Source organism: Entelurus aequoreus, linkage group LG22 (genome assembly GCF_033978785.1).
Source record: "Entelurus aequoreus isolate RoL-2023_Sb linkage group LG22, RoL_Eaeq_v1.1, whole genome shotgun sequence".
In the NCBI taxonomy this organism is placed as follows: domain Eukaryota; kingdom Metazoa; phylum Chordata; class Actinopteri; order Syngnathiformes; family Syngnathidae; genus Entelurus; species Entelurus aequoreus.
The window spans coordinates 1535831-1560298 of record NC_084752.1 but is presented as its reverse complement, the minus strand read 5'-3'; the positions used below and the strand labels follow the sequence as shown (position 1 = coordinate 1560298).

The window sequence follows — 24468 nt, the reverse complement described above, 5'->3', positions numbered from 1 at the left end:
TATTCAAAGAGAAAATAACATGATTTATTAATACCTTTTGACATATCCGGGCCATTTAATGATGACTTGACATGAAATTATTACATATGACTCCTTTTTAGTATTAGTTGTGGAGTACCACAAGGATCGGTCCTTGCACCTATACTGTTTCTCATGTACGCCAATGATATCACAATGGTTTCCAAAACTGATAGTGTATTATTTGGGGATGACACAACCTTATTTTATTCAGGGCAAAATATTACAGAGGTGGTGGAAAATAAATGTATCAAAATCAAAAGTAAATGGATTGTCTTTGAATTTTAGTAAAACTAAATGTGTGATTATTTGTAGTTGAACACAAGAGATCAAGTTTTTGGGTGTTACGATTGATGCAAATTTGTCATGGAAATGACATATAAATGATAAAAAGGTTAAAACATGTAAAACTATTACTATTTTACACAAAGTGAAGGAATTGCTAAGTCAAAAAGCATTGAATATTTTGTATAACTCACTGGTTGTTCCATATTGTGTTAAATGCAGGCTAACATATTTAAACCCAATCTTCCTTTTGCATAAGAATCAGTACTGGAAATGCATACAGGGAACCCCACAAATCCAATATTCTAAAAGTTATTGCAATTTCATGACCTGGTAGAGTATAATATCCTAAACATCCTGTATAAATAAAGCAAATGCAACATTTCTACATTGAAAACAGATTTTTAAAAAGAGAACGTCATTATAATCTGAGATCTTTAATAAATCTAGTTTTAAAACAGTGACAATGGAAAGAAGTATTTTAACCAGGAGGTGTTAGTTTATGGAACACACAAAGTAAAAAATCAGGAAGATGAAAAGATATGACTGAGGAAAATGATGTCGTCATTATTGGTTTAATTGAAAATATGGCTTTGTAGTCGCCAACATTGAAAGTCTATTGTTGTATTTGTGGAAATAGCGAATTTTTCGGAGTATAAGTCGCTGCGGAGTATAAGTCGCACCGGCCGAAAATGCATAATAAAGAAGGGAAAAAACATATATAAGTCACACTGGAGTATAAGTCGCATTTTTTGGGGGGAATGTATTTGATAAAAGCCAACAGCAAGAATAGACATTTGGAAGGCAATTTAAAATGTCTAAAGAATAGTGAACAACAGGCTGAATAAGTGTACGTTATATGAGGCATAAATAACCAACTGCTATGTTAACGTAACATATTATGGTAAGAGTCATTCAAATAACTATAACATATAGAACATGCTATACGTTTACCAAACAATCTGTCACTCCTAATCGCTAAATCCCATGAAATCTTATACGTCTAGTCTCTTACGTCAATGACATCAATAATATTTTACGCTAATGTGTTAATCATTTCACACATAAGTCGCTCCTGAGTATAAGTCGCAAAAAACTGCGACTTATAGTCCGAAAAATACGGTATACGTTTTTAACTTTTCATTCATAATTTACTTTAATTTTATGTTGATTTGTGTATTGTCCTTCCTTTGTTTGATTTTTTTTTTTATAAATGAACTGAAGCGGTCGATACAATGTGTTTCAGATTGAACAATAACAGGACAGAAGGCAATTCAGCAAAATGACTTTTATTCCAATAGTCCACTTTTTGTCCCCCTCCCCCACAAAATGTTGTTTCTAATTAAAAAGGCATCATTATGAAAATAAACAAAGGGTGTGTTTTTGCTCTGGTGTGTAAACGTTGGTGATGGTGATGATGATGATGATGTCAAGGCTTCAGCTGGATCTGTTCGATTGGCAGTTGAAGTTGGGTTGGATTACGTAAGCGTTTTAAATCGTCCTCCACCTGCAACACAGTCACATGACTCTTTGATGTCTATTGCATGTATTACAGACCAGGGATATAATAGAAACATGTATCTTCTTTTTCCCAAGTGAGTCTCGATTCTCATTAAAAACCGCAGGGTGGGCGTGGCTTGTCGAGAAGAACTTTATGAAATTGGTGTGAGGCGGTTATGACTAAGCCCTATAAACTCTGCCTAGCAACAAGTGGCCACATAAATGTGTGACGCCTGCAGGAAATGCAGTTTATTGCTGGCTTGCTAAATCCAATGGTTAACTACGTATATTGCTTTCAGAAGTTGCAATGCAATTTAGAAAAAAATCCTCAAATCTGTTGGGTTTCTGGAACAACTTTTGCCACAAGCAATCTGTTAAAACTGTTGCCATCTTTCCAGGCAATTTTTCAGTAACATTTTAGCCTTCTTTACAGCCATATATGTGTCAAAAGAAGTGAACTATTATTGTTCATACGTACAAAAAACATGTAGAAGTGAAAAGAAGCTAACTGCTACTAAAAGCAAAATGGCAACATATTGTTTTTTTGTGACTTTAGAGCATACTTGCCAACCCTCCCGATTTTCCCGGGAGACTCCCGAATCTCAGTGTCCCTCCCAGGTCACATTGAGGTTGGCCGAATAAACAAGTTTAACACTGTTACAAATATGCGCCACACTGTGAACCCACACCAAACAAGAATGACAAACACATTTCGGGAGAACATCCGCACCTTAACACAACAGAACAAATACCCAGAACCCCTTGCAGCACTAACTCTTCCTGGACGCTACAAAATACACCCCCCGCTACCACCAAATGCAATATACACCCCCCCACCCCCAATCTCCCGAATTCGGAGGTCTCAAGGTTGGCAAGTATGCTTTAGAGCACAGTATATTTGTATATATATATATATACATATATAGATCTCTATATATATATGTGTATATACATCTCTCTCTCTGCATATATATATATATATATATATATATATATATATATATATATACACACATATATATGTATATGTACATATATATATATATGTATATATATATATATACACATATATATATATACATAAATATATATATATATATATATATATATATATATATATATATATACACACACACATATATATATATATATACATATATATATATGCATATATATGCATACATATGCATATATGTATATGCATATATAAATATATATATGTATATATATGTATATATATGTGTATATATATGCATATATATGTATATATATGCATATATATACATATTTATATATATGCATATGCATATATATGCATATATACGCATATATGTATATGCATATATATATATGCATATATATGCATATATATGCATATAAATTTATATATGCATATATATATATATGCATATATATATATATGCATATATATATTTATACGCATATATATACACATATATATATATATATGCATATATATATATATGTGCATATATATATTTATACGCATATATATACACATATATATATATATATGTGCATATATATATTTATACGCATATATATACACATATATATATATATGCATATATATATATATATTTATGCATATATATATTTATACGCATATATATACACATATATATATATATATATATATATGCATATATATATATATATATATATGTGCATATATATATTTATACGCATATATATACACATATATATATATATATGCATATATATATATATTTATGCATATATATATTTATACGCATATATATACACATATATATATATATATATATATATATATATATATATATGCATATATATATATATATATATTTATGCATATATATATATATTTATACGCATATATATACACATGAGGGAACTCTCCTGAAGGAATCAATAAATTACTATCCATCTATATATATATATATATTTCAAATTGTGGTATAGTATTTTCCTGCATTTATTCCCATTAAAAAGCCAGCACAGACTACACGGTTTACCAATTCCCCCAAAGAATGATAATGTTTAGGCTAATGGGTGGTTAAACACCTCCCTGCTGATATGCACTATTAAAATGCAACTGCATGTCAACACAAACGATGAGCTAACAAACAAACCTCAGCCAGCTCGTCTTTAAGTTTGTTGTACTTCCCCACGTTGAACTTCTTGTTGCCGGCCCCCTTGTAGAAGTAGTTGAGGAATTGTCTGTCTTCAGCGTTTGTATAAACATAATCCTGGAAAAGAAGTGAAAAGATTGAGGAGAAAATTCAAACACGGAGAGCGAGGTAAAGGGGAGGGTGTTTCTCTCGCCTGCTTGGTGAGGACGAAGTAGGTGAACGCTCCCATGCTGGTGGCGTAGGTGACGAAGTAAGTGACGGGTTCCATGACGTCCCATGAGTACACCCACCAGGTGAGCCAGGCCAGAGCCCCTCCCTGCACCGACAGCAGGGCCAAACCCACCCAAATGGTCTGGGTTGTTTGAAATGTGGCCTTTTGGGACAGCTGAGCCTTCAACTGCAAAAGTAGCGTGTTAGCTCAGAGAGAATATGCACTAGTAGTAGTACACTTGGACTCTGGTGCACCTCCTCCAAAGGGGACAACTCCTGTTTGAGGCTGTCCAGTCTCTCCAGCAGTTGGCGCTCTTTCAGCATGTGGTGTTCAGGCAAGTGGAGGGCCGTGTGCAGAAGGTGCACCACGTGCTTCATGTCGTCCAGCTGCAGGGCATGCTCGCTCGACTTGTTCACTGCAACATTGCCAAGAAGTATTTTGCTTTCAGCAAGTCATTTTCTTTTCGACACTCGAGTCACAATGGAATCCGTAATGGTTTTTTTAAATGTACGCTCCCATTGGATAAGTCCTTGTTTGACGTAATTGTCCCACAACCTGACAAGTAGCTTGCTAACTAACAACCCATTGGACAAACCAATAATATTTGTTTCACAAATCCATCATCTTTTCAGCGCTTGAGTCACATCAAAATCCTTCCCCTGCCCTGGTGCAGTCTTGTTTATTTTGTACTAATGTCTGATATCATACTTGATGAACCAAGAAGTAGCTTGCTTGCCTATGAACCAGCCGGGCAACAAAGAACAGTATTTTTGTTTTAGATAGATAGATAGATAGGTCTTTATTGTCATTGCACAAGTACAACAAAACTTTGTTGTCAGCACAAACCCGTTCAAGATTAGACAAAACAAACAGTGTACAGGGTTACAGAACAGGAATGCTGATGGGTCGCCACAAGGCGCCCCGTAAAAGATGGGAAAAAGGTAAAACGCTGGGGAAGGATGGGTAAAAAAATACAATCTAAACTAGGCTCCTAAGGGGGCCCAGTCTGGAGTGGGAAAAAACCTCCATAGCAAGGCACATGTATATATTACAACATACATCTCCAGATATCTATCAACAGAGGGAAGGGAGTGCGAGGTCATGATGGTAGGCCGCAGCTCTCAGGCGCTGACCATCCATTCATCACTTCTATGGGATTTGGGACTTTAGAGTTTTTCTTTTTGCCGCTCAAATCACAACAGAATAATTCCACATGAAAAAATGGTGCTGTAAAAACTCTTCACATATTTCTTCACAAACCAAAAAAGTAGCCGGCTAACAAGCAAACAAACCAAAAAACAGCAATCCAGAACTTTTTAACTTTACTTTCAGGAAAAGCTGTTTTTCTTTTCGGCGCTCGAGTCACAATGGAATTATTCACCTGCCCCAGATTTAAATATGGTACAGTCAAAACGCCTCACATCATTCTCCATGAACCACAAAAAAAGTAGCCTGAAAAACCCCCAGCAATCCCCAACTTTTTAACTTTACTTTCAGGAGAGTCATTTTCTTTTCGGCACTCTTGTCACAAATTAATTATTCACCTTGTCCCAGAATCAAACGATGGCACTTTCACATACGTTTATTAGTAATGTCTGATGTCAATTTCTGGCAAATACTGCACTCCACTATAACACATTTCTTTCTTTCTATTCGGCGCTCTAGTCACAATGTAAGCCACGATTTAACATTTTTTTACTTTCCCATGTGTTTTAGGAATGTCTGACGTTATGCTCCATGAAGTAGATCGTAGCCTGCAAACTGAATTTTTATTTTTATTTTTTATAAGTGGCATTAATTCATTTTCTTTTCAGCACTATTTAATTAATACAATTTACAATTATAATATAATTGTAATAATTATAGGACAATAATCATTTAAACTAAAACTGGAAAAATAGCATTTATACAATTTTACTTTACCATTATATATGACTATATAAAAGCTTCAGAATGTCCTTTTTTTTTTACATTGCATTTTTATTACTTACTTATCCCATCTATACTTGGTTTATTTCATAAATAAAATTGTATTAAATTCACACTCTAGTAGAGATGTCCGATAATATCGGCCTGCCGATATTATCGGCCGATATATGCGTTAAAATGTAATATCGGAAATTATCGGTATCGGGTTTTTTTATTATCGGTATCGGTTTGTTTGTTTGGTTTTTTTTTTAAAATTAAATCAACATAAAAAACACAAGATACACTTACAATTAGTGCACCAAGCCAAAAAACCTCCCTCCCCCATTTACACTCATTCACACAAAAGGGTTGTTTCTTTCTGTTATTAATATTCTGCTTCCTACATTATACATCAATATATATCAATACAGTCTGCAAGGGATACAGTCCGTAAGCACACATGATTGTGCGTGCTGCTGCTCCACTAATAGTACTAACCTTTAACACTTCATTTTACTCATTTTCATTCATTAGTAGTTTCTATGTAACTGTTTTTATATTGTTTTACTTTCTTTTTTATTCAAGAAAATGTTTTTAATTTATTTATCTTATTTTACTAATTTTTTTAAAAAGTACCTTATCTTCACCATACCTGGTTGTCCAAATTAGGCATAATAATGTGGTAATTCCACCACTGCATATATCGGTTGATATCGGTATCGGTAATTAAAGAGTTGGACAATATCGGAATATCGGCAAAAAGCCATTATCGGACATCCCTACACTCTAGTCATGTCCCTCAGTCCTGTTACCCTAACATGTTGCCCCCTCTGAAAAGGTCACATGGTCCACAGGAAGTTGCATCATTCCGATTGTCTGCCCGCCAAAAGTAAGTCCACTCATTTATGTTTCTGTATATTCCAGTATATTTCCACTAGGAGGATACAATCTCAACACAGTCCTGTCACCTAAACTATTTTTGTTATGTTATTTTTAAAATCTATTTGGTTTAATCATTGCAATGTGTAGTGTCAACATGCTATTAGCATAAATACCATGTGAGTATGTGTCATGTATTTCCTAATTCAATGCTAAAAACTCAGTCCTGTTACTCAAATAAGTAGGGGTGTGACGGTGCGTGTATTTGTATTGAACCGTTTCGGTACGGGGGTTTCGGTTTGGTTCGGAGGTGTACCGAACGAGTTTCCACACGAACATATTAAGTAGCCGCTTCCTTCTGCCTCTGTTTCTGTCAGTCCCCTACACTTCACCCAGCATTGTCCCGCCCACACAACCATCTGATTGGTTACAAACAGAGCGGTAACAGCCAATCAGCAGTGCGTATTCAGAGCGCATGTAGTCCGTGCTTAGCGTTTAGCAGGTAAGCATCAGGCAGCGGACTCTCCCTAAATGATAATAAACACCTCCCAGTCAACTACTAGTAACATCACTATGAGCCCGTTGACCTTCTAGAAATATAAAAGGCAGCTTCAGCTCGCTCGCAGTCCTGGCTTAAGGTGAAGGCTAATTCGCTTTTAGCGTAACGTTAGCTCATTTTGCGCTGTGTGTGTGTGTGTTACGGACAGCAAAGCCCTGTCTGTCTGTTAATTCACTTGACCTTTTTCTGTGTTGATTGAGCTGTGTTGAAGCAGCAAAAAAGGACATTATGTGAAATGAAGAGTTTCTGTCTCTGATAGTTGATATAATAATGTAAGTGCATCATTAAGCCTACATGAACTCCATGGTGTTCAGGGATGAATAGTCTCTCCTATTGCTATTGTACTATTTTTTCAGCTATAGTTCCATGAATCATTAGTAATGCAGCAGCCTAGTTTTGAATGGCAGGGTCCCTGCTATCACATGTTGATACAAATATAACATTACATAATAAACATCAACTACAGGCTTCCCAAATGCTGTAATAAATTAAGCATGATGAGTTGACTTGAAACTGTTTAATGTTGCACTTTTTATATGTAGAAGAAAAGTTTTGTCATTTTATTTCATCTGAGCAACAACTTGAGGCAGTTTAATGTTGATTAACGTGGGCAGAATTATTATAGTGTTCCCAATGTTAAAAGGATAAAGCCATTGTTTACCAATTTGGTAAATAAATAACCAAAACATTTATATTTTGTTGTTTTCTTACTGTACCGAAAATGAACCGAACCGTGACCTCTAAACCGAGGTATGTACCAAACAGAAATGTTTGTGTACCGTTACACCCCTACAAATAAGTCATCTTTGGCGTAGGAACCGGGTCAAAAATGAGATGGGCTGATACACGTTTTGAGGAGTTCAATGTTTGTTTTCATCAGATTTAAGTTGGGGGAAAAAAACAGTAAAGAATTGAGAGCGTTCCAACATGCAAATGGCAGCGATTCGTTGGAAAGAGTGTAAAACCATTTTCACGACAAGTAATACTGGTTTGACTGCTTCCTTTGTAATCTGACGACTGTTGCAAAGGCGAATAGTAGAATACCTTTGTCAGGAGAGCGCACGTTGTAAACCGTGCTGTTGATGACCAGCTTGAAGTCCTTGTCTATCAGCAGGCTATCTATCAGCGTGTTCCAGGCCACACGTTCACCAGCTGTTGCAAAGAAGTAACACAATTAGGAATCCTAAAGACACCATTTTCAGTGGTTGAACAACACGTGTATTATTGTTATACTGTACTGTACTGTACTGTACGCGGTAGTGTAGTGTCGTGTTGTTGCAAGTTAGAACAGAACAAGAAAGAGGGACTCAGTAAGCTTGTGGTTACACAATCACGTCAAGGTCGTAACCTCTTGGTGGAGATGATGAGTAGACAAGAGTCATCCAATGACTAACTCCAAGTAACAACCAAACAATGACACAACAGTACGGTGGGAGCTTTGTGTTGAAACACCCTGAGATTGTGAAAAGTCACTAAGTCACAGGTCATCAAATCTGGCTCAGTTAGCACCTGCAGCAGGGGTGTCAAACTCATTTTAGCTCAGGGGCCGCACGGAACTTTGGTTGTAATTTTGTTTACAACTCAACTTGAATCTTGTGGGCGGGGCTAAATCCAAACAATATGTAGGAGCCTTTTTATCGATTAGGTGTTGGCTATAGTGACCAATAAAAAGGCTTCTAACATTGTTCAGATGAAGCCCCGCCCACAAGATTCATGTTTGGTCGTAATGAAAAAAATATTTGTAATCAAGAAGTTACCAATAAAAAAAAAAAAACATTTGTGTGTAGAGAAATGTGTCTTTTTACGCATCAACCAGAAAATATTTGCAAAAAAACATTTTTTTTTAAACATTCATTTGTTGCAAATGTATTTTGGGTTACAAAAGGGCGCGGCCACCGCTGCTGCTCACTGCTCCCCTTACCTCCCACGCTGCAAAAAGTCAGTGGTCTAAAACAAGAAAAAAAAATACAAAAATGAGGGGTATTTTATTTGAACTAAGCAAAATTATCTGCCAATAGAACAAGAAAATGTGGCTTGTCAAGACTTTCCAAAACAAGTAAAATCAGCTAACCTCAATGAACCCAAAAATAGCTTAAAATAAGTATATTCTCACTAATAACAAGTGCACTTTTCTTGGTAAGAAAAAAAAGACCTTTTTGCGCAATATGTTGAAAAATATTCTTAAATCAATCAAGCAATCAATCAATCAATGTTTATTTATATAGCCCTAAATCACAATGAAGTAAATGCTAGTGCCATTATCTTGACATAATGATATGCGCTCGGCATTACATTTCTTGAAACCAGCAAACTTATACTAAAAACTAATTTATTGTTCTTAATGGAAAGGCAACAAAGCAAGCGCTTGTTACTCTCGGGGTCTCCTAGCCGCTCAGGCAAATCATATGGTCTAAAAATGCATTTTTCCATGGATAACATGACATCATTGCGCCAAGTGCATGCTCTTTCAGTCAATTAGTGCGCATATATACCGTATTTTTCGGAGTATAAATCGCTCCGGAGTATAAGTTGCACCGGCCGAAAATGCATAATAAAGAAAGAAAAAGACACATATAAGTCAAGTCGCACTGGAGTATAAGTCACGTTTTTGGGGAAATTTATTTGATGGTCTAAAAATGCATTTTTCCATGGATAACATGACATCATCGCGTCAAGTGCGTGCTCTTTCAGTCAATTAGTGCGCATATATACAGCCCGGACCCCGGCCAAACATTTTTTTATTGTAATTTTGAAGAATTCATCTGAATGTGCATGAACTATTTCTGTACAAAATAGTTAGAAATGTCACATGTTAAATGTTTAAATATTAACTGTCAGTTTACTGTACTGTGCCAACTGTACTACTATATGAGTACCTATTTTCTACAAGCTGTATTACTGAGATCATTTAGGAGCAAAACACTTAAAACAAATAAAACACTCTAACATAAAATCTGCTTAGTGAGAAGAATTATCTTAGACAGAAAATAAGCAAATATCACCCTTTTTTGAGGTATTCAATCTTACTTACATTTCAGTTTTTGCAGTGCAGGGGGTGATCAAGGGTGATGGGTCCAATGCAGAGAATAATTTCGCCACACCTAGTGTGTGTGTGACAATCATTGCTACTTTAACTTTAAATCATGTTTGCAAATATTTTTTTAATTTAAAATCCATTATTTATGTTCTTAAAACCATTTTTTGTTTGGTTGCACACAATAGCTTTTTTGTCCATATCGAGGCCGCTTAGCACATAATGGCTGATGGTTGACAATAATAATAATAATAATAAAATAACATGGGACGAGACCTCCCTTCCAGGCACAGCGGTGATGATCAAGGTTGAGTACACACAATGCAAAAAGTCATTGTGCAAAAACAAGAAAAAAAATATACAAAAATGAGGGGTATTTTATTTGAACTAAGCAAAATTATCTGCCAATAGAACAAGAAAATGTGGCTTGTCAAGACTTTCCAAAACAAGTAAAATTAGCTAACCTCAATGAACCCAAAAATAGCTTAAAATAAGTATATTCTCACTAATAACAAGTGCACTTTTCTTGCTAGAAAAAAAAAAGACCTTTTTGCGCAATATGTTGAAAAATATTCTTAAATGAAGTAAATGCTAGTGCCATTATCTTGACATAATGATATGCGCTCGGCATCATGATTTGTTATTTCATGCTTGAAATAAGAAATGATGACTTTAAAAAAGTAGTTTTCTACTTGTGAGTGTTGATGACACAACAGTTGATATTCTAGTTTCAAGCATGTTTTACTCAATATAGCTCATCAAATCTCAGCAACAAGCTGTAATATCTTACTGACATCATTTAGGAGCAAAACACTTCAAACAAGTAAAACACTCTAACATCAAATCTGCTTAGTGAGAAGAATGATCTTATCAGACAGAAAATAAGCAACTATCACCCTTATTTGACATATTTCATCTTACTTAGATTGCAGTTTTTGCAGTGTAGCACATAATGGCTGATAGTTGACAATAATAATAATAATAAAATAACATGTGACGAGACCTCCCTTCCAGGCACAGCGGTGATGATCAAGGTTGAGTACACAATTAGTTGCTTGGCAGCGGTTAGCTTCTTTTTACTCTTGTACGGCAGCTAAGAAAGGTTAGAACAGGTTCTTCGTTAAAGCGGAAGGCATTTAATGTTTGTAGAATTCCGGTTTAACAGCAGTTAACTTCTTTTTCATTCCAGTGTTACTTCAAATGTTCCTTGGAAAGTCGATGAAGCTTGCAGCATTATTTCCTGTCCGGGAAAAACCTGTTTGGAATTCAAACTTGCACGGAAGTGAGGCGAGTATTTGTGTGATGGCCGACAACTAACTTCCTTTTTGGACACGCTCCCACAGAAGCGGTTTGACGACATGTGAGGAATGCAGCGCTACCTTTGGACAGCACGGAGGCGGTGGCGCCGGGGTCCTCCCTCTGCAGCTCGCCGATGAGGTCGCCCACGGTCATGAGCATGGGCTGCAGGAAGAACAGACACGTCTCCGGCCTGCAGGTCAGCGGCACCTCCAGGGCCAGGCGGCCATATTTGTACTTGAGGGACACGTCTGTGAATAAGAAGAGGGAGGTCAGTGTCTCATTGTCGTGTGAGTGCAGTAAGGTCATATTACCACTAGGAGGCGGGCTTGTGCTGCAGAAAAGAGCTGGACAAGTTCCCAGCAGAGGCGGTGGAACCTGGAAAGACAAGAAAGTCCATAAAATGAGGACACTCCTCTGACTAATAGTTTGAGCGGCAATGTAAACAAAGCAAAGACAACATTCTTACAGTCGCTGCATTTAATGCTGTACAATCCAACCTTTTTAGTGCACATTCTGCTGACTAACGTGCAAATTGTGTTTAAAGGTGCAGCATTTATTGCACCCTAAGGGGACAGCTCCACTTTCTAGTCAGCTTTTACTCAGAGGTCCTCCACAAATGCAGCATCAGACCCATAACCGTAAAATTGGCATTTATTCAACTGTGCCTTTTTTTACACAGCAGCACTTTTCTGCCCACTGAGAAGCCTCTTTTACACAGAGATTAGGGATGGGCCATATGGCCGGAAATCTGTATCGTGATATACACTACAGGCCAAAAGATTGGACATACCTTCTCATTCAATGTGTTTTCTTTATTTTCATGACTATTTACATTCAGTGTTTCCCATAAACTGCCAAGATACCTGTGGCGGTGGGGGCGTGGCTATGGGCGTGGTCACATGACATCGAGTAATTTGCATAATTTACTACAATGATATGATTTTCTCTAAAAAGGCTCAAAAAATGTATACTTACTAATTAATAATAACAGTTTTGTTTTAAACGTCCATCCATCCATTTTACAATATAATTACAACACTTTATGTACATATTTAATACAGATTTGAACAATAAGTTATTCACTGAAATATATTTATTAATTGTGGTTCTTACAAAAAATATATCTTATAAAATATAAAAGCTAAAATGTCTCTTAAAGCTCTGCCCCTTTAATTAGTGCATACTAAATAATTTAACTTTAGCCTACTACTACAAGCATATTATTTACCAGCAACATAAAGTGAAACAGAGGCAGAGGTGTCCTGCCACAGTCAGTAACAAATAAACAGTAGTGGTGGTAGATAGACACAGAGCTTCATCAAACATCTGATCCACTGAACAAAGAGCTCCAAAAATCTTGAACTTTAGACTGCCATCAGTTTTACTCCCTACACTTAACCATGTGTTTCCTACTGCCTGCAGACTTTGCACCCTTTGTTGTATACACATGTTGTGTTTCTAATATAAATACATTTAATAAAGTCAAATACAAATAAGGCAACAAGAGAAGTATCCTACACTTCTCTTTTGTAAAGTAAATGTGAACAGCCGATATGGGCATCTACATCAACTATATGATTTTCCTGAGAAGCTGGAGAGGACAAAAAAAAAAATAATAATAATAATTTTTAAAAAATTTTTTATTTATTTATTTCTTTAAATTTGTGGCGGACGTAATTCTTTCGTGGCAGGCCGCCACAAATAAATGAATGTGTGGGAAACCCTGACATTGTAGATCGTCACATCAAAACTATGAATGAACACATGTGGAGTTATGTACTTAACAAAAAAAGGTGAAATGACTGAAAACATGTTTTATATTGTAGTTTCTTCAAAATAGCCACGCTTTGTTCTGATTACTGCTTTGCACACTCTTGGCATTCTCTCCATGAGCTTCAAGAGGTAGTCACCTGAAATGGTTTTTACTTCACGGGTGTGCTTGCCTTGAAGCTCGCGGAGAGAATGCCAAGAGCGTCAGTCAACTCAGATGACTGTTATGATTAATATTAGCCTGCGTGTTATTTTGCTGAGTAAAAAATGCCAGCAAATGAATACATTTTCTGCACAGTCATGAGTAAAGCAAATGGATTCACTGGCAACTACGATCCAATAAATCTAATTAGTCCCTGACACTTAAAGATTTTGCTGCCAACATCTCTTGGGCACAAACCGGCTGCACACTTTTCTTTTAACCCCGGGTTAGGGACTTTTATTTTATGGTGGGAGTCTCGCTTGAATGCATCATTCCACACTAAACGCCTGAGGTTGTGACAGCAAACCCCCCCCCCCTTTTTCTCCCCCCTTGTCCGTTTTGTCCTCCTGCTTAGGAGCCCGTTCAATCAATATGTTATTAAAAGCTGCATAGAGGCAACCCATGGGAAAGTGACACAACAGGAGATGTTAGAGGTTCACCAGACTCTGCATGTTGCTATGTATGTCATCTTCATATTCATTGTTATTACCTTATTGTCATTAGTTTTGGGCACAGTTTGACCCTGGTACAGACTACTGCTACATGCATGATTTCCTACAGGGGTGAAGATGTTCCACTTGCACACTATTAGGCTTGCAGTAAGAGCTGTGCTCATTCATTTGTTAGTACTGCCCCCAAGTGGCCACAAAAGACCAGAGCGGCCAGGCTGAAACAATATTTGAGATCCATAATAATAATAATAATAATAATAATAGATTGTATTTGTAAAAAGCACTTTACATTGACTAAACAACCTCAAAGTGCTACAGTGTATTAAAAAAAATAAAAATAAAAAGCTAATAAAAAATAAATACAAATAAAAACTAGAACAGCTAACTAGCTAAAACTAGCATGCATATATCTAAAAAAAGGCTTTTTTAAAAAGAAGGGTTTTTAGGCCTTTTTTTAAAAAAAGCATTCACAGTCTGTGGTGTCCTCAGGTGGTCAGGGAGAGCGTTCCACAGACTGGGAGCGGCGGAGCAGAAAGCCCGGTCTCCCATTGTTCGTAGCTTCGTCCTCGGAGGTTCCATCCATCCATTTTTCTACCGCTTGTCCCTTTTGGGGTCGCGGGGGGTGCTGGAGCCTATCTCAGCTGCATTCGGGCGGTAGGCGGGGTACACCCTGGACAAGTCGCCACCTCATCGCAGGGCCAACACAGATAGACAGACCACATTCACACACTACACTGCAAAATGTCAGTGTTCAAAAACAAGGAAAAAAATACACAAATGAGGGGTATTTTACTTGAACTAAGCTAAATTATCTGCCAATAGAACAAGAACATTTGGCTTGTCAAGACTTTCCAAAACAAGTCAAATTAGCTAACCTCAATGAACCCAAAAATACCTTAAAATAAGAATGTTCTCACTAATAACAACTGTCCTATACGTATTTTCTCTTGTTTCATTGAAAATAAAACAGCAAAGTCCATTTGGCTGTCATCTGTTTTAATTATGAGACACAATTGTGTCAAAGTCATGATTTTATTTTTTACATGCTTGAAATAAGAAATGATGACTTTGAAAAAGCAGTTTTATACTTGTGAGTGTTGATGACACAGCTTTGCAACAGTTGATTATTATTATTATAGAGGTTTATTTGAAATAGGGACAGATACAAAAGCATAGACATCTGAAACAGTCATCATAGTGTTTGTAGCCAAAGCTCATTTACAACACTTGTCCCCAACAACAACAACACAGATCCAACATCATTAAAATAGGAAAATAAAAAATAGAATGAGTCGATAATAATGATAATAGTAATAATAGATAAAAGCCAACAATAATAATAACACAGACAAAGTGCAGACTAGATAAAAATCAATTAGTAAAAATGATTATAGATATTCTAGTTTCAAGCATGTTTTACTCAATATAGCTCGTCAAATCTCAGCAACAAGCTGTAATATCTTACTGACATCATTTAGGAGCAAAACACTTAAAACAAGTAAAACACTCTAACATAAAATCTGCTTAGTGAGAAGAATGATCTTATCAGACAGAAAATAAGCAAATATCCGCCTTATTTGAGATATTTCATCTTACTTAGATTTCACTTTTTGCAGTGTAGGCGCACTGTGTTAGAAGGCGCACTGTCGAGTTTTGAGAAAATGAAAGGATTTTTAAGTGCGCCTTATAGTCCGAAAAATACGGTAACTAAAATGGCATACACTGCATGATTCAAAAAGTGGCATTGAAAGTGTGTTATTTTGCAGTGCACTTGCCCAGTTTTACCACTGTCAATCCTAGTGTTCCCCTAAAACACGGTGGAGAACAAAGACGAATGCTTCACTGACTGCACTTCATCACAATGACAGCTGGGAGTAATTGAATTTTCTCTCATAGTGCGTTAGCCTTCCATTCCACTTCTTTCTCCACGCCCTCCTTCCCGCTTACGGCCAACAATGTGAGGTAGCAGCCGTGTAATGAGCACCTACTGTAGTTCTCTACGTCAGACTGTGCCTGGCTAGCGACTGGATTCATCATGTTGTAGTGCAGCTGCAGGGAGAAGGTGTCACAGCACTAACCATGATCATCGCTCAGGCAGGAAGCTGAGGTCGCACTTCATTCAGTGCAAAGCAGCCAGAAGGCACTTTTTTTTCCTGCTCGGCCCGGCCTTGATGGCATGCCGTGAATGCTTCAGTGACATCAGCTGACTGTTTGGGACGATATAAAGCAGGGTTTCCCACACATTCATTTATTTGTGGCTGCCCGCCACGAAAGAATTACGTCCGCCACAAATAAAACAAATTAAAAATTTAAATAAAAAAAAAAAAATAAAATATATATATATATATATATATATATATATATATATATATATATATTATTTTTTTTGTCCTCTGCAGCTTCTCAGGCAAATCATATAGTTGATGTAGATTCCCATATAGGCTGTTCAGATTTACTTTAAAAAAGAGAAGTGTAGGATACTTCTCTTGTTGCCTTATTTGTATTTGACTTTATTAGAAACACAACATGTGTATATAACAAAGGGTGCAAAGTCTGCAGGCAGTAGGAAACACATGGTTAAGTGTAGGGAGTAAAACTGATGGCAGTCTAAAGTTCAAGATTTTTGGAGCTCTTTGTTCAGTGGATCAGATGTTTGATGAAGCTCTGTGTCTATCTACCACCACTACTGTTTATTTGTTACTGACTGTGGCAGGACACCTCTGCCTCTGTTTCACTTTATGTTGCTGGTAAATAATATGCTCGTAGTAGTAGGCTAAAGTTAAATTATTTAGTATGCACTAATTAAAGGGGCAGAGCTTTAAGAGACATTTTAGTTTTATATTTTATAAGATATATTTTTTGTAAGAACCACAATTAATAAATATATTTCAGTGAATAACTTATTGTTCAAATCTGTATATAAATATGTACATAAAGTGTTGTAATTATATTGTAAAATGGATGGATGGACGTTTAAAACAAAACTGTTATTATTAATTAGTAAGTATACATTTTTTGAGCCTTTTTAGAGAAAATCAAATCATTGTAGTAAATTATGCAAATTACTCGATGATGTCATGGTGACCACGCCCCCACCGCCACAGGTATCTTGGCAGTTTATGGGAAACACTGTAAAGTGATGACTGAGAGCAGGTGGGAAAGCAGTGTTGATTTAAAAAGTGCACACGAGGGTAACGTTGGTAGTGCAGACTGTGGTTTGCTTCATTAAGTTAAAGTTAAAGTACCAATGATTGTCACACACACACTAGGTGTGGTGAAATTTGTCCTCTGCATTTGACCCAACCCCTTGTTCCACCCCCTGGGCAGTGAGGGGAGCAGTGAGCAGCAGCGGTGGCCGCGCCTGGGAATCATTTTTGGTGATTTAACCCCCAATTCCAACCCTTGATGCTGAGTGCCAAGCAGGGAGGTAATAGGTCCCATTTTTATAGTCTTTGGTATGACTCGGCCGGGGTTTGAACTCACGACCTACCGATCTCAGGGCGGACACTCTAACCACAAGGCCACTGAGCATGGATGTCATTGAGGGGCGGCATGGCGTAGTGGGTAGAGCGGCTGTGCCAGCAACTTGAGGGTTGCAGGTTCGCTCCCCGCCTCTTGACATCCAAATCGCTGCCGTTGTGTCCTTGGGCAGGACACTTCACCCTTGCCCCCTGTGCCGCGCACACTGGTGAATGAATGATAGGTGGTGGTCGGAGGGGCCGTAAGTACAAACTGGCAGCCTCGCTTCCGTCAGTCTACCCCAGGGCAGCTGTGGCTACAAATGTAGCTTACCACCACCAGGTGTAAATGAATGATGGCTTCCCACTTCCCTGTGAGCGCTTTGAGTATCTAACAATAGAAAAGCGCGATATAAAATCTAAGCCATTATTATTATTATAGGGCCACATCCCAGTTATGGATGCCATCAGAGGGCTGCTTTTAACAGTGAATAATTTACTAATTTGCCTATTCATTTTATTATGAAAAATGTTTTTCAATGTACACTGTAAAAAAAAAATCTGTATATTTCACATTAAAATTCCAGTCACCATTTTTTAAAATGCAAAATCTACATTATATTACAGTAGATGGAAAACCGTACCCCCTGGGTACCGTATTTTTGGGACTATAAGTCGCAGTTTTTTTTCATAGTTTGGCAGGGAGTGTGACTTATACGCAGGAGCGACTTATGTGTGAAATGATGAACACATTAGCGTAAAATATCCAATAATATTATTGATGTCATTGACGTAAGAGACTAGACGTATAAGATTTCATGGGATTTAGCCATTAGGAGTGACAGATTGTTTGGTAAACGTATGATGTAAATCTCTGTTGTTTTACAGTTCTCTTATGTATTTTAAAATGTATGTCTTAATGTATTTATTTTGAAACTGCTCTGTGACATGTGCTGTTGACCTCTTGGCCAGGTCACCCTTGTGAAAGAGATCTTGATCTCAATGGGTTTTCTTATCTGGTTAAATAAAGGTTCTAAGCATGTTCTATATGTTATAGTTATTTGAATGACTCTTACCATAATATGTTACGTTAACATAGCAGTTGGTTATTTATGCCTCATATAACGTACACTTATTCAGCCTGTTGTTCACTATTCTTTAGACATTTTAAATTGCCTTTCAAATGTCTATTCTTGCTGTTGGCTTTTATCAAATAAATTTCCCAAAAAAATGCGACTTATATATGTTTTTTTCCTTCTTTATTATGCATTTTCGGCCGGTGCGACTTATACTCCGGAGCGACTTATAGTCCGTAAAATACGGTAATAACTTGTATAACACCCAAAAAACCTGTTGGGCGGTATAGCTCGTTTGGTAGAGCAGCCGTGCCAGCAACTTAAGGGTTCCAGGTTCGATCCCCGCTTCCGCCATCCTAGTCATTGCCGTTGTGTCCTTGGGCAAGACACTTTACCCACCTGCTCCCAGTGCCACCCACACTGGTTTAAATGTAACTTAGATATTGGGTTTCACTATGTAAAGCGCTTTGAGTCACTAGAGAAAAGCGCTATCCATCCATCCATTTTCTACCACTTGTCCCGTTTGGGGGTGCTGGAGCCTATCTCGCTCCAATCGGGCGGAAGGCGGTGTACACCCTGGACAAGTCGCCACCTCATCACAGGGCGAACATATATAGACAGACAACATTCACACTCATTGAAATACTTTCTATTAGGGGTGTAACGGTACGTGTATTTGTATTGAACCGTTTCGGTAAGGGGGTTTCGGTTCGGTTCGGAGGTGTACCGAAGGAGTTTCCACACGGACATATTAAGTAGCGTAACGTACGTTGTGTAAACAATGCACACCGAGGTACAACACACGGCATGCTAGCAGCTAACGGGCTAGGATAGACTGACCATACGTCCTCTTTTCACCGGACATGTCCTCTTTTGCGGAGCGGTCAGGGCGGAGTTTCTTAAATGCCTCAAATGTCCGGCATTTTGAGTTAGGGTTGCGTGTATTTTCAATGTACGTTCAGGGTTAAGAAGGGGTTAAAAACAAAACAAACAGCAGCATTGGTGAGGGAGGGGCAGAGACAGAGAGAGAGAGAGTTATGATAAACGCGCATGCGTCGCCAGGCTCTGCTTTTTATCCATAGATTTATCACTTTTAATTTTTTATTATCTATAACAGGGGTGTCAAAAGTGTGCCCCGGAGGCCATTTGCGGCCCACAGCTAATGTTTTAAAGGCCCACGGCACAGTCTAAAAATACTATTCAAGTAAACAAAAACTTAATAAAAGTGAAATAAAAAAGCTTAAAGGTTAAATGTCATTTAGAAAAAGTTGCAATGTTGACTAATAAAACAAAGCTGTTTTTTTTTCTTTCAAACTGTCATTGCTCAAAACATAATATTGAATCAAAATCAATGTTATTATGAATTATTGACCTATCCAAGGTTCCCATTACTTCACATCAAATATTACACTAAGAAAAATATTTTTGGTGGAAGATTTTACAAATTTGGTAAATAAATAACCCAAAAATGTATATTTTGTTGTTTTCTTACTGTACCGAAAATGAACCGAACCGTGACCTCTAAACCGAGGTACGTACCGAACAGAAATGTTTGTGTACCGTTACACCCCTACTTTCTATAGTTCAAGACTTATGGTCATTTAAAAACAGCACTGCACATAATGGCGGCGACAGTTTTGATGTTAGAGGTCTACAAAAATGAAAATCTTAAGGGGCCGCATGTGGCCCGCGGGCCGTATTTTGCCCAGGTCTGCTGTAGATGATTAGCTTTATGCTCTCCATCTTTTTATGGTTAGTTAATTTAGTTATTAAATGAAATATCACACCTAGGCATATTCTCTCTGTATTCTACTGTGTGAATCACTGCACGGTCAACTAACAGGAAACGGATGGGGGGGGGGGGCACTTGCTTGCCTGATAAAACACACAAAGTAAGCTAGACGGGACGATTTAACAGCGCAAACACGTACCGCCATCCAATCAAAGGCGCCTGCAGCTTCTCTGCATCTTTCTCCAGCAGACGTTGCATCACCCGTGGAGCATATAGCAATCGTTTCACATTCACAAGTCCTAACAACTGACTGCCGCCGCTTACAGATTTTATGACCATTACTGCAATAAAAAAAAAACGGGGAGAATCGAAGTGATTGTTTTTCATTTCATTTATTGCCAATTGGGGGAAGAAGTCATTATAAACAACTTGAGAGGTGAACCAATGTCCCGGAACATATTGGCTGAGCTTTGATAAATCTGGAGAGAATCTTGACATAATGCACACTTTGCGTCTTTCCACACAATCCTTCAACCGGGACGCCATTACTCATTCGTCCTTCACGGCTTCACGCAGGAGATGATGCTCATTGATGGTCCAAGTGATAAATGAAAAGATGACACTTTTACCAGCTGATTGATACCTCTGTGACTGATGACGTGATGCAGAGTTGGCAAAAGATGCTAGCCACCTGTATAGGAGCATGCATAATGCAAGGAAAAGTGTTTTGTCTAGGGAAACCTAGGCGAATCATTAAAGTCTAAAAGCACATTGATCGAGCTTAATTGTGGTCTCTCTTCCCTAAACTGGAAGGTAATTGAATGAGCACACTGATGAGTTCATCATGTACAGTAGTAATAAACATCAGCGAGGCGGACGTGTTTGGACTACCGAAAGCCCCGCAGACCTTAGTAATGGACTTAAATTATTTATCTGTTGTTCTGTTTGACGTGCATGGAGAGAAAAAAAACTGCCAATATAATAATGATACAGTGGCAAAACAGAATTATTGATGCACTTCTTTATATTCTGCTCTATCAAAGCACAATAATAACACAACCACCAATATCACTGGTTTACTAGGAGTGTGCAGGGACGGTAAACATTCGAATAAAAATATTTATTTCAGACTGTTTCCAAAATAAATGGTAATAATGAATGTGTGTCTATTATTGTCAATTGTGAGGTGATTCGAATTACAAACACAATTCTTAATCAGTTTGGTCAGATTGTTTTTTTTCATCTCTGCAATTCATAGACGGTCCCTAGAACAGTGTTTTTCAACCACTGTGCCATGGGAGATTAAGTAATTTCACCTAATTGGGTTAAAAATATTTTTTGCAAACCAGTAATTATAATCCGCAAATGTGTTGTTGAGTGTCGGTGCTGTCTAGAGCTCGGCAGAGTAACCGTGTAATACTCTTCCATATCAGTAGGTGGCAGCAGGTAGCTAATTGCTTTGTAGATGTTGGAAACAGCGGGAGGCAGGGTGCAGGTAAAAAGGCATCTTAATGCTTAAACCAAAAATAAACAAAAGGTGAGTGCTCCTAAGAAAAGGCATTGAAGCTTAGGGAAGGCTATGCAGAACCAAACTAAAACTGAACTGGCTACAAAGTAAACAAAAACAGAATGCTGGACGACAGCAAAGACTTACTGTGGAGCAAAGACGCGTCCACAAAGTACAACCGAACATGACATGACAATCAACAATGTCCCCACATAGAAGGATAAAAACAACTGAAATATTCTTGATTGCTAAAACAAAGTAGATGCGGGAAATATCGCTCAAAGGAAGACGTGAAACTGCTACAGGAAAATACCCCCCAAAAAAGAAAAAGCCACCAAAATAGGAGCGCAAGAGAAGAACTGAAACACTTGTTTAAAGTCATATCCAACAATTGCGACAACGACTTTTTACTGTCAACTGAGTTTTGATTTTTAATGATTTCTGCTGGTGGTTTGCCTCCGCATTTTTTCAAGACAAAAAATGTGCCTTGGTTCAAAAAAGGTTGAAAAACACTGACCAAGAAGATCTCAGACATTGATGTTATTTTGTCCCGAGGAAGTGTACTTTCGATGAAAATTGCATTTAGGCAAACTAAAGTTTCAAAATAGAAACTCCGTGACATTTTAGTTTTTAAAGAGGAATACGTGATTTATTCAAATTTATAGAAAGTGAGTGAATCGAAAACATTCCGAGTTAAAAAAAAAAAAAAAGGAGCGGGAGTAGTGACGAATGAGGCAACGAGTGAAGGAAAATGTATTTACCTTGTGAAGAAATGTGGCAGGGCGAGGCCGAGTCGCACGAAGACTTCCCAAAAGTCTTCCAGCAACTTTGCTGACTATCCGCGTCGAGGCCATTTTTCAAGCGCCAACCCTATTCAGCAGTCTACTTCAGTCCATTCTGCTTGAAAACCAGCCTGCTGTGCGTTGCTATAAACTCCGAAAAAAGAGTACAATGTGTAGGAAAGGAGAGGCCAGAAGACGGCACGTCAACAGCGGGACAGCAGAAGCCACAGCCCAGTTTCCTCTTTGGCTGACGTCCCCTCCCTCTGGCTGCACTTTCCAGCTGCTAGTTTTGTCTTACTGTGTGTGTGAGTGTGTGTGAGAGGGCAGAACCACCGGCTGGGGAGGCGAGAGAAAAGAAAAGTGAGTGCGGGAGCTTCAATGTTGAAACCACCGCGTCATTTGTGACGCTAATTGCTAACAGCTAGCTAGCCAGCTAGCTCGTCTACAGTTAAATGGTGAGCATTTTTGCTTAGTCATTAGCATTTTGCATATCAACCTTAAAACTACCAACACTACAGCAGAGGTTCTCAAACTTGTTTCCACCAAGTACACTGCAAAAAGTCAGTGTTAAAAAACAAGAAAAAAATATACAAAAATAAGGGGTATTTTATTTGAACTAAGCAAAATTATCTGCCAATAGAACAAGAAAATGTGGCTTGTCAAGACTTTCCAAAACAAGTAAAATCAGCTAACCTCAATGAACCCAAAAATACCTTAAAATAAGTATATTCTCACTAATAACAAGTGCACTTTTCTTGGTAAAAAAACCCAAATATGAGACCTTTTTGCTCAATATGTTGAAAAATATTCTTAAATTAAAGTAAATGCTAGTGCCGTTATCTTGACATAATGATATGCGCTCGGCATTACATTTCTTGAAACCAGCAAACTTATACTAAAAACTAGTTTATTTTAATGGAAAGGCAACGAGACAAGCACTTGTTACTCTCGGGGTCTCCTAGCCGCTCAGGCAAATCATATGATCTAAAAATGCATTTTTCCATCGATAACATGACATCATTGCGCCAAGTGCATGCTCTTTCAGTCAATTAGTGCGCATATATACCGTATTTTTCGGAGTATAAATCACTCCGGAGTATAAGTTGCACCGGCCGAAAATGCATAATAAAGAAAGAAAAAGACACATATAAGTCGCACTGGAGTATAAGTCACGTTTTTGGGGAAATTTATTTGATAAAACCCAACACCAAGAATAGACATTTGAAAGGCAATTTAAAATGTCTAAAGAATAGTGAACAACAGGCTGAATAAGTGTATGTTATATGAGGCATAAATAACCAACTGGTATGTTAACGTAACATATTATGGTAAGAGTCATTCAAATAACTATAACATATAGAACATGCTATACGTTTACCAAACAATCTGTCACTCCTAATCGCTAAATCCCATGAAATCTTATACGTCTAGTCTCTTATGTGAATGAGCTAAATAATATTATTTGATATTTTACGATAATGTGTTAATAATTTCACACATAAATCGCTCCTAAGTATAAGTCGCAAAAACTGCGACTTATAGTCCGAAAAATACAGTACAGCCCGGCCCCCGGCCAAAAAAAATGTAATTGTAATTTTGAAGAATTTATCTGAATGTGCATGAACTATTTCTGTTCAAAATTTTTAGAAATGTCACATCTT

At 37.5% G+C, this 24468-nt stretch overlaps 2 protein-coding genes across 4 annotated transcripts in view; one reads left to right on the top strand and one right to left on the bottom strand.

Annotated features, from left to right (window-relative positions):
- Positions 1-1576: 1576 nt before the first annotated feature.
- Positions 1577-23213, bottom strand: LOC133639506 (calcium uniporter regulatory subunit MCUb, mitochondrial-like). Its single transcript, XM_062032857.1, has 8 exons — positions 22787-23213; positions 12140-12203; positions 11909-12076; positions 8540-8647; positions 4404-4564; positions 4132-4335; positions 3939-4055; positions 1577-1810 (listed from the first exon to the last, which is right to left on the bottom strand). Exons 1-8 carry the CDS (start codon positions 22877-22879, stop codon positions 1733-1735), a joined length of 993 nt encoding a protein of 330 aa, XP_061888841.1. The 5' UTR covers positions 22880-23213; the 3' UTR covers positions 1577-1732.
- The window catches only part of LOC133639505 (lymphoid enhancer-binding factor 1-like), a 238867-nt gene continuing 237171 nt past the window's right edge, over positions 22773-24468 (top strand). For all 3 annotated transcript variants that reach the window (XM_062032856.1, XM_062032855.1, XM_062032854.1), the window contains exon 1: positions 22773-23262. The gene's annotated coding sequence lies outside the window, so the exon portion shown is untranslated. The remainder of the gene's footprint in view (positions 23263-24468) is intronic.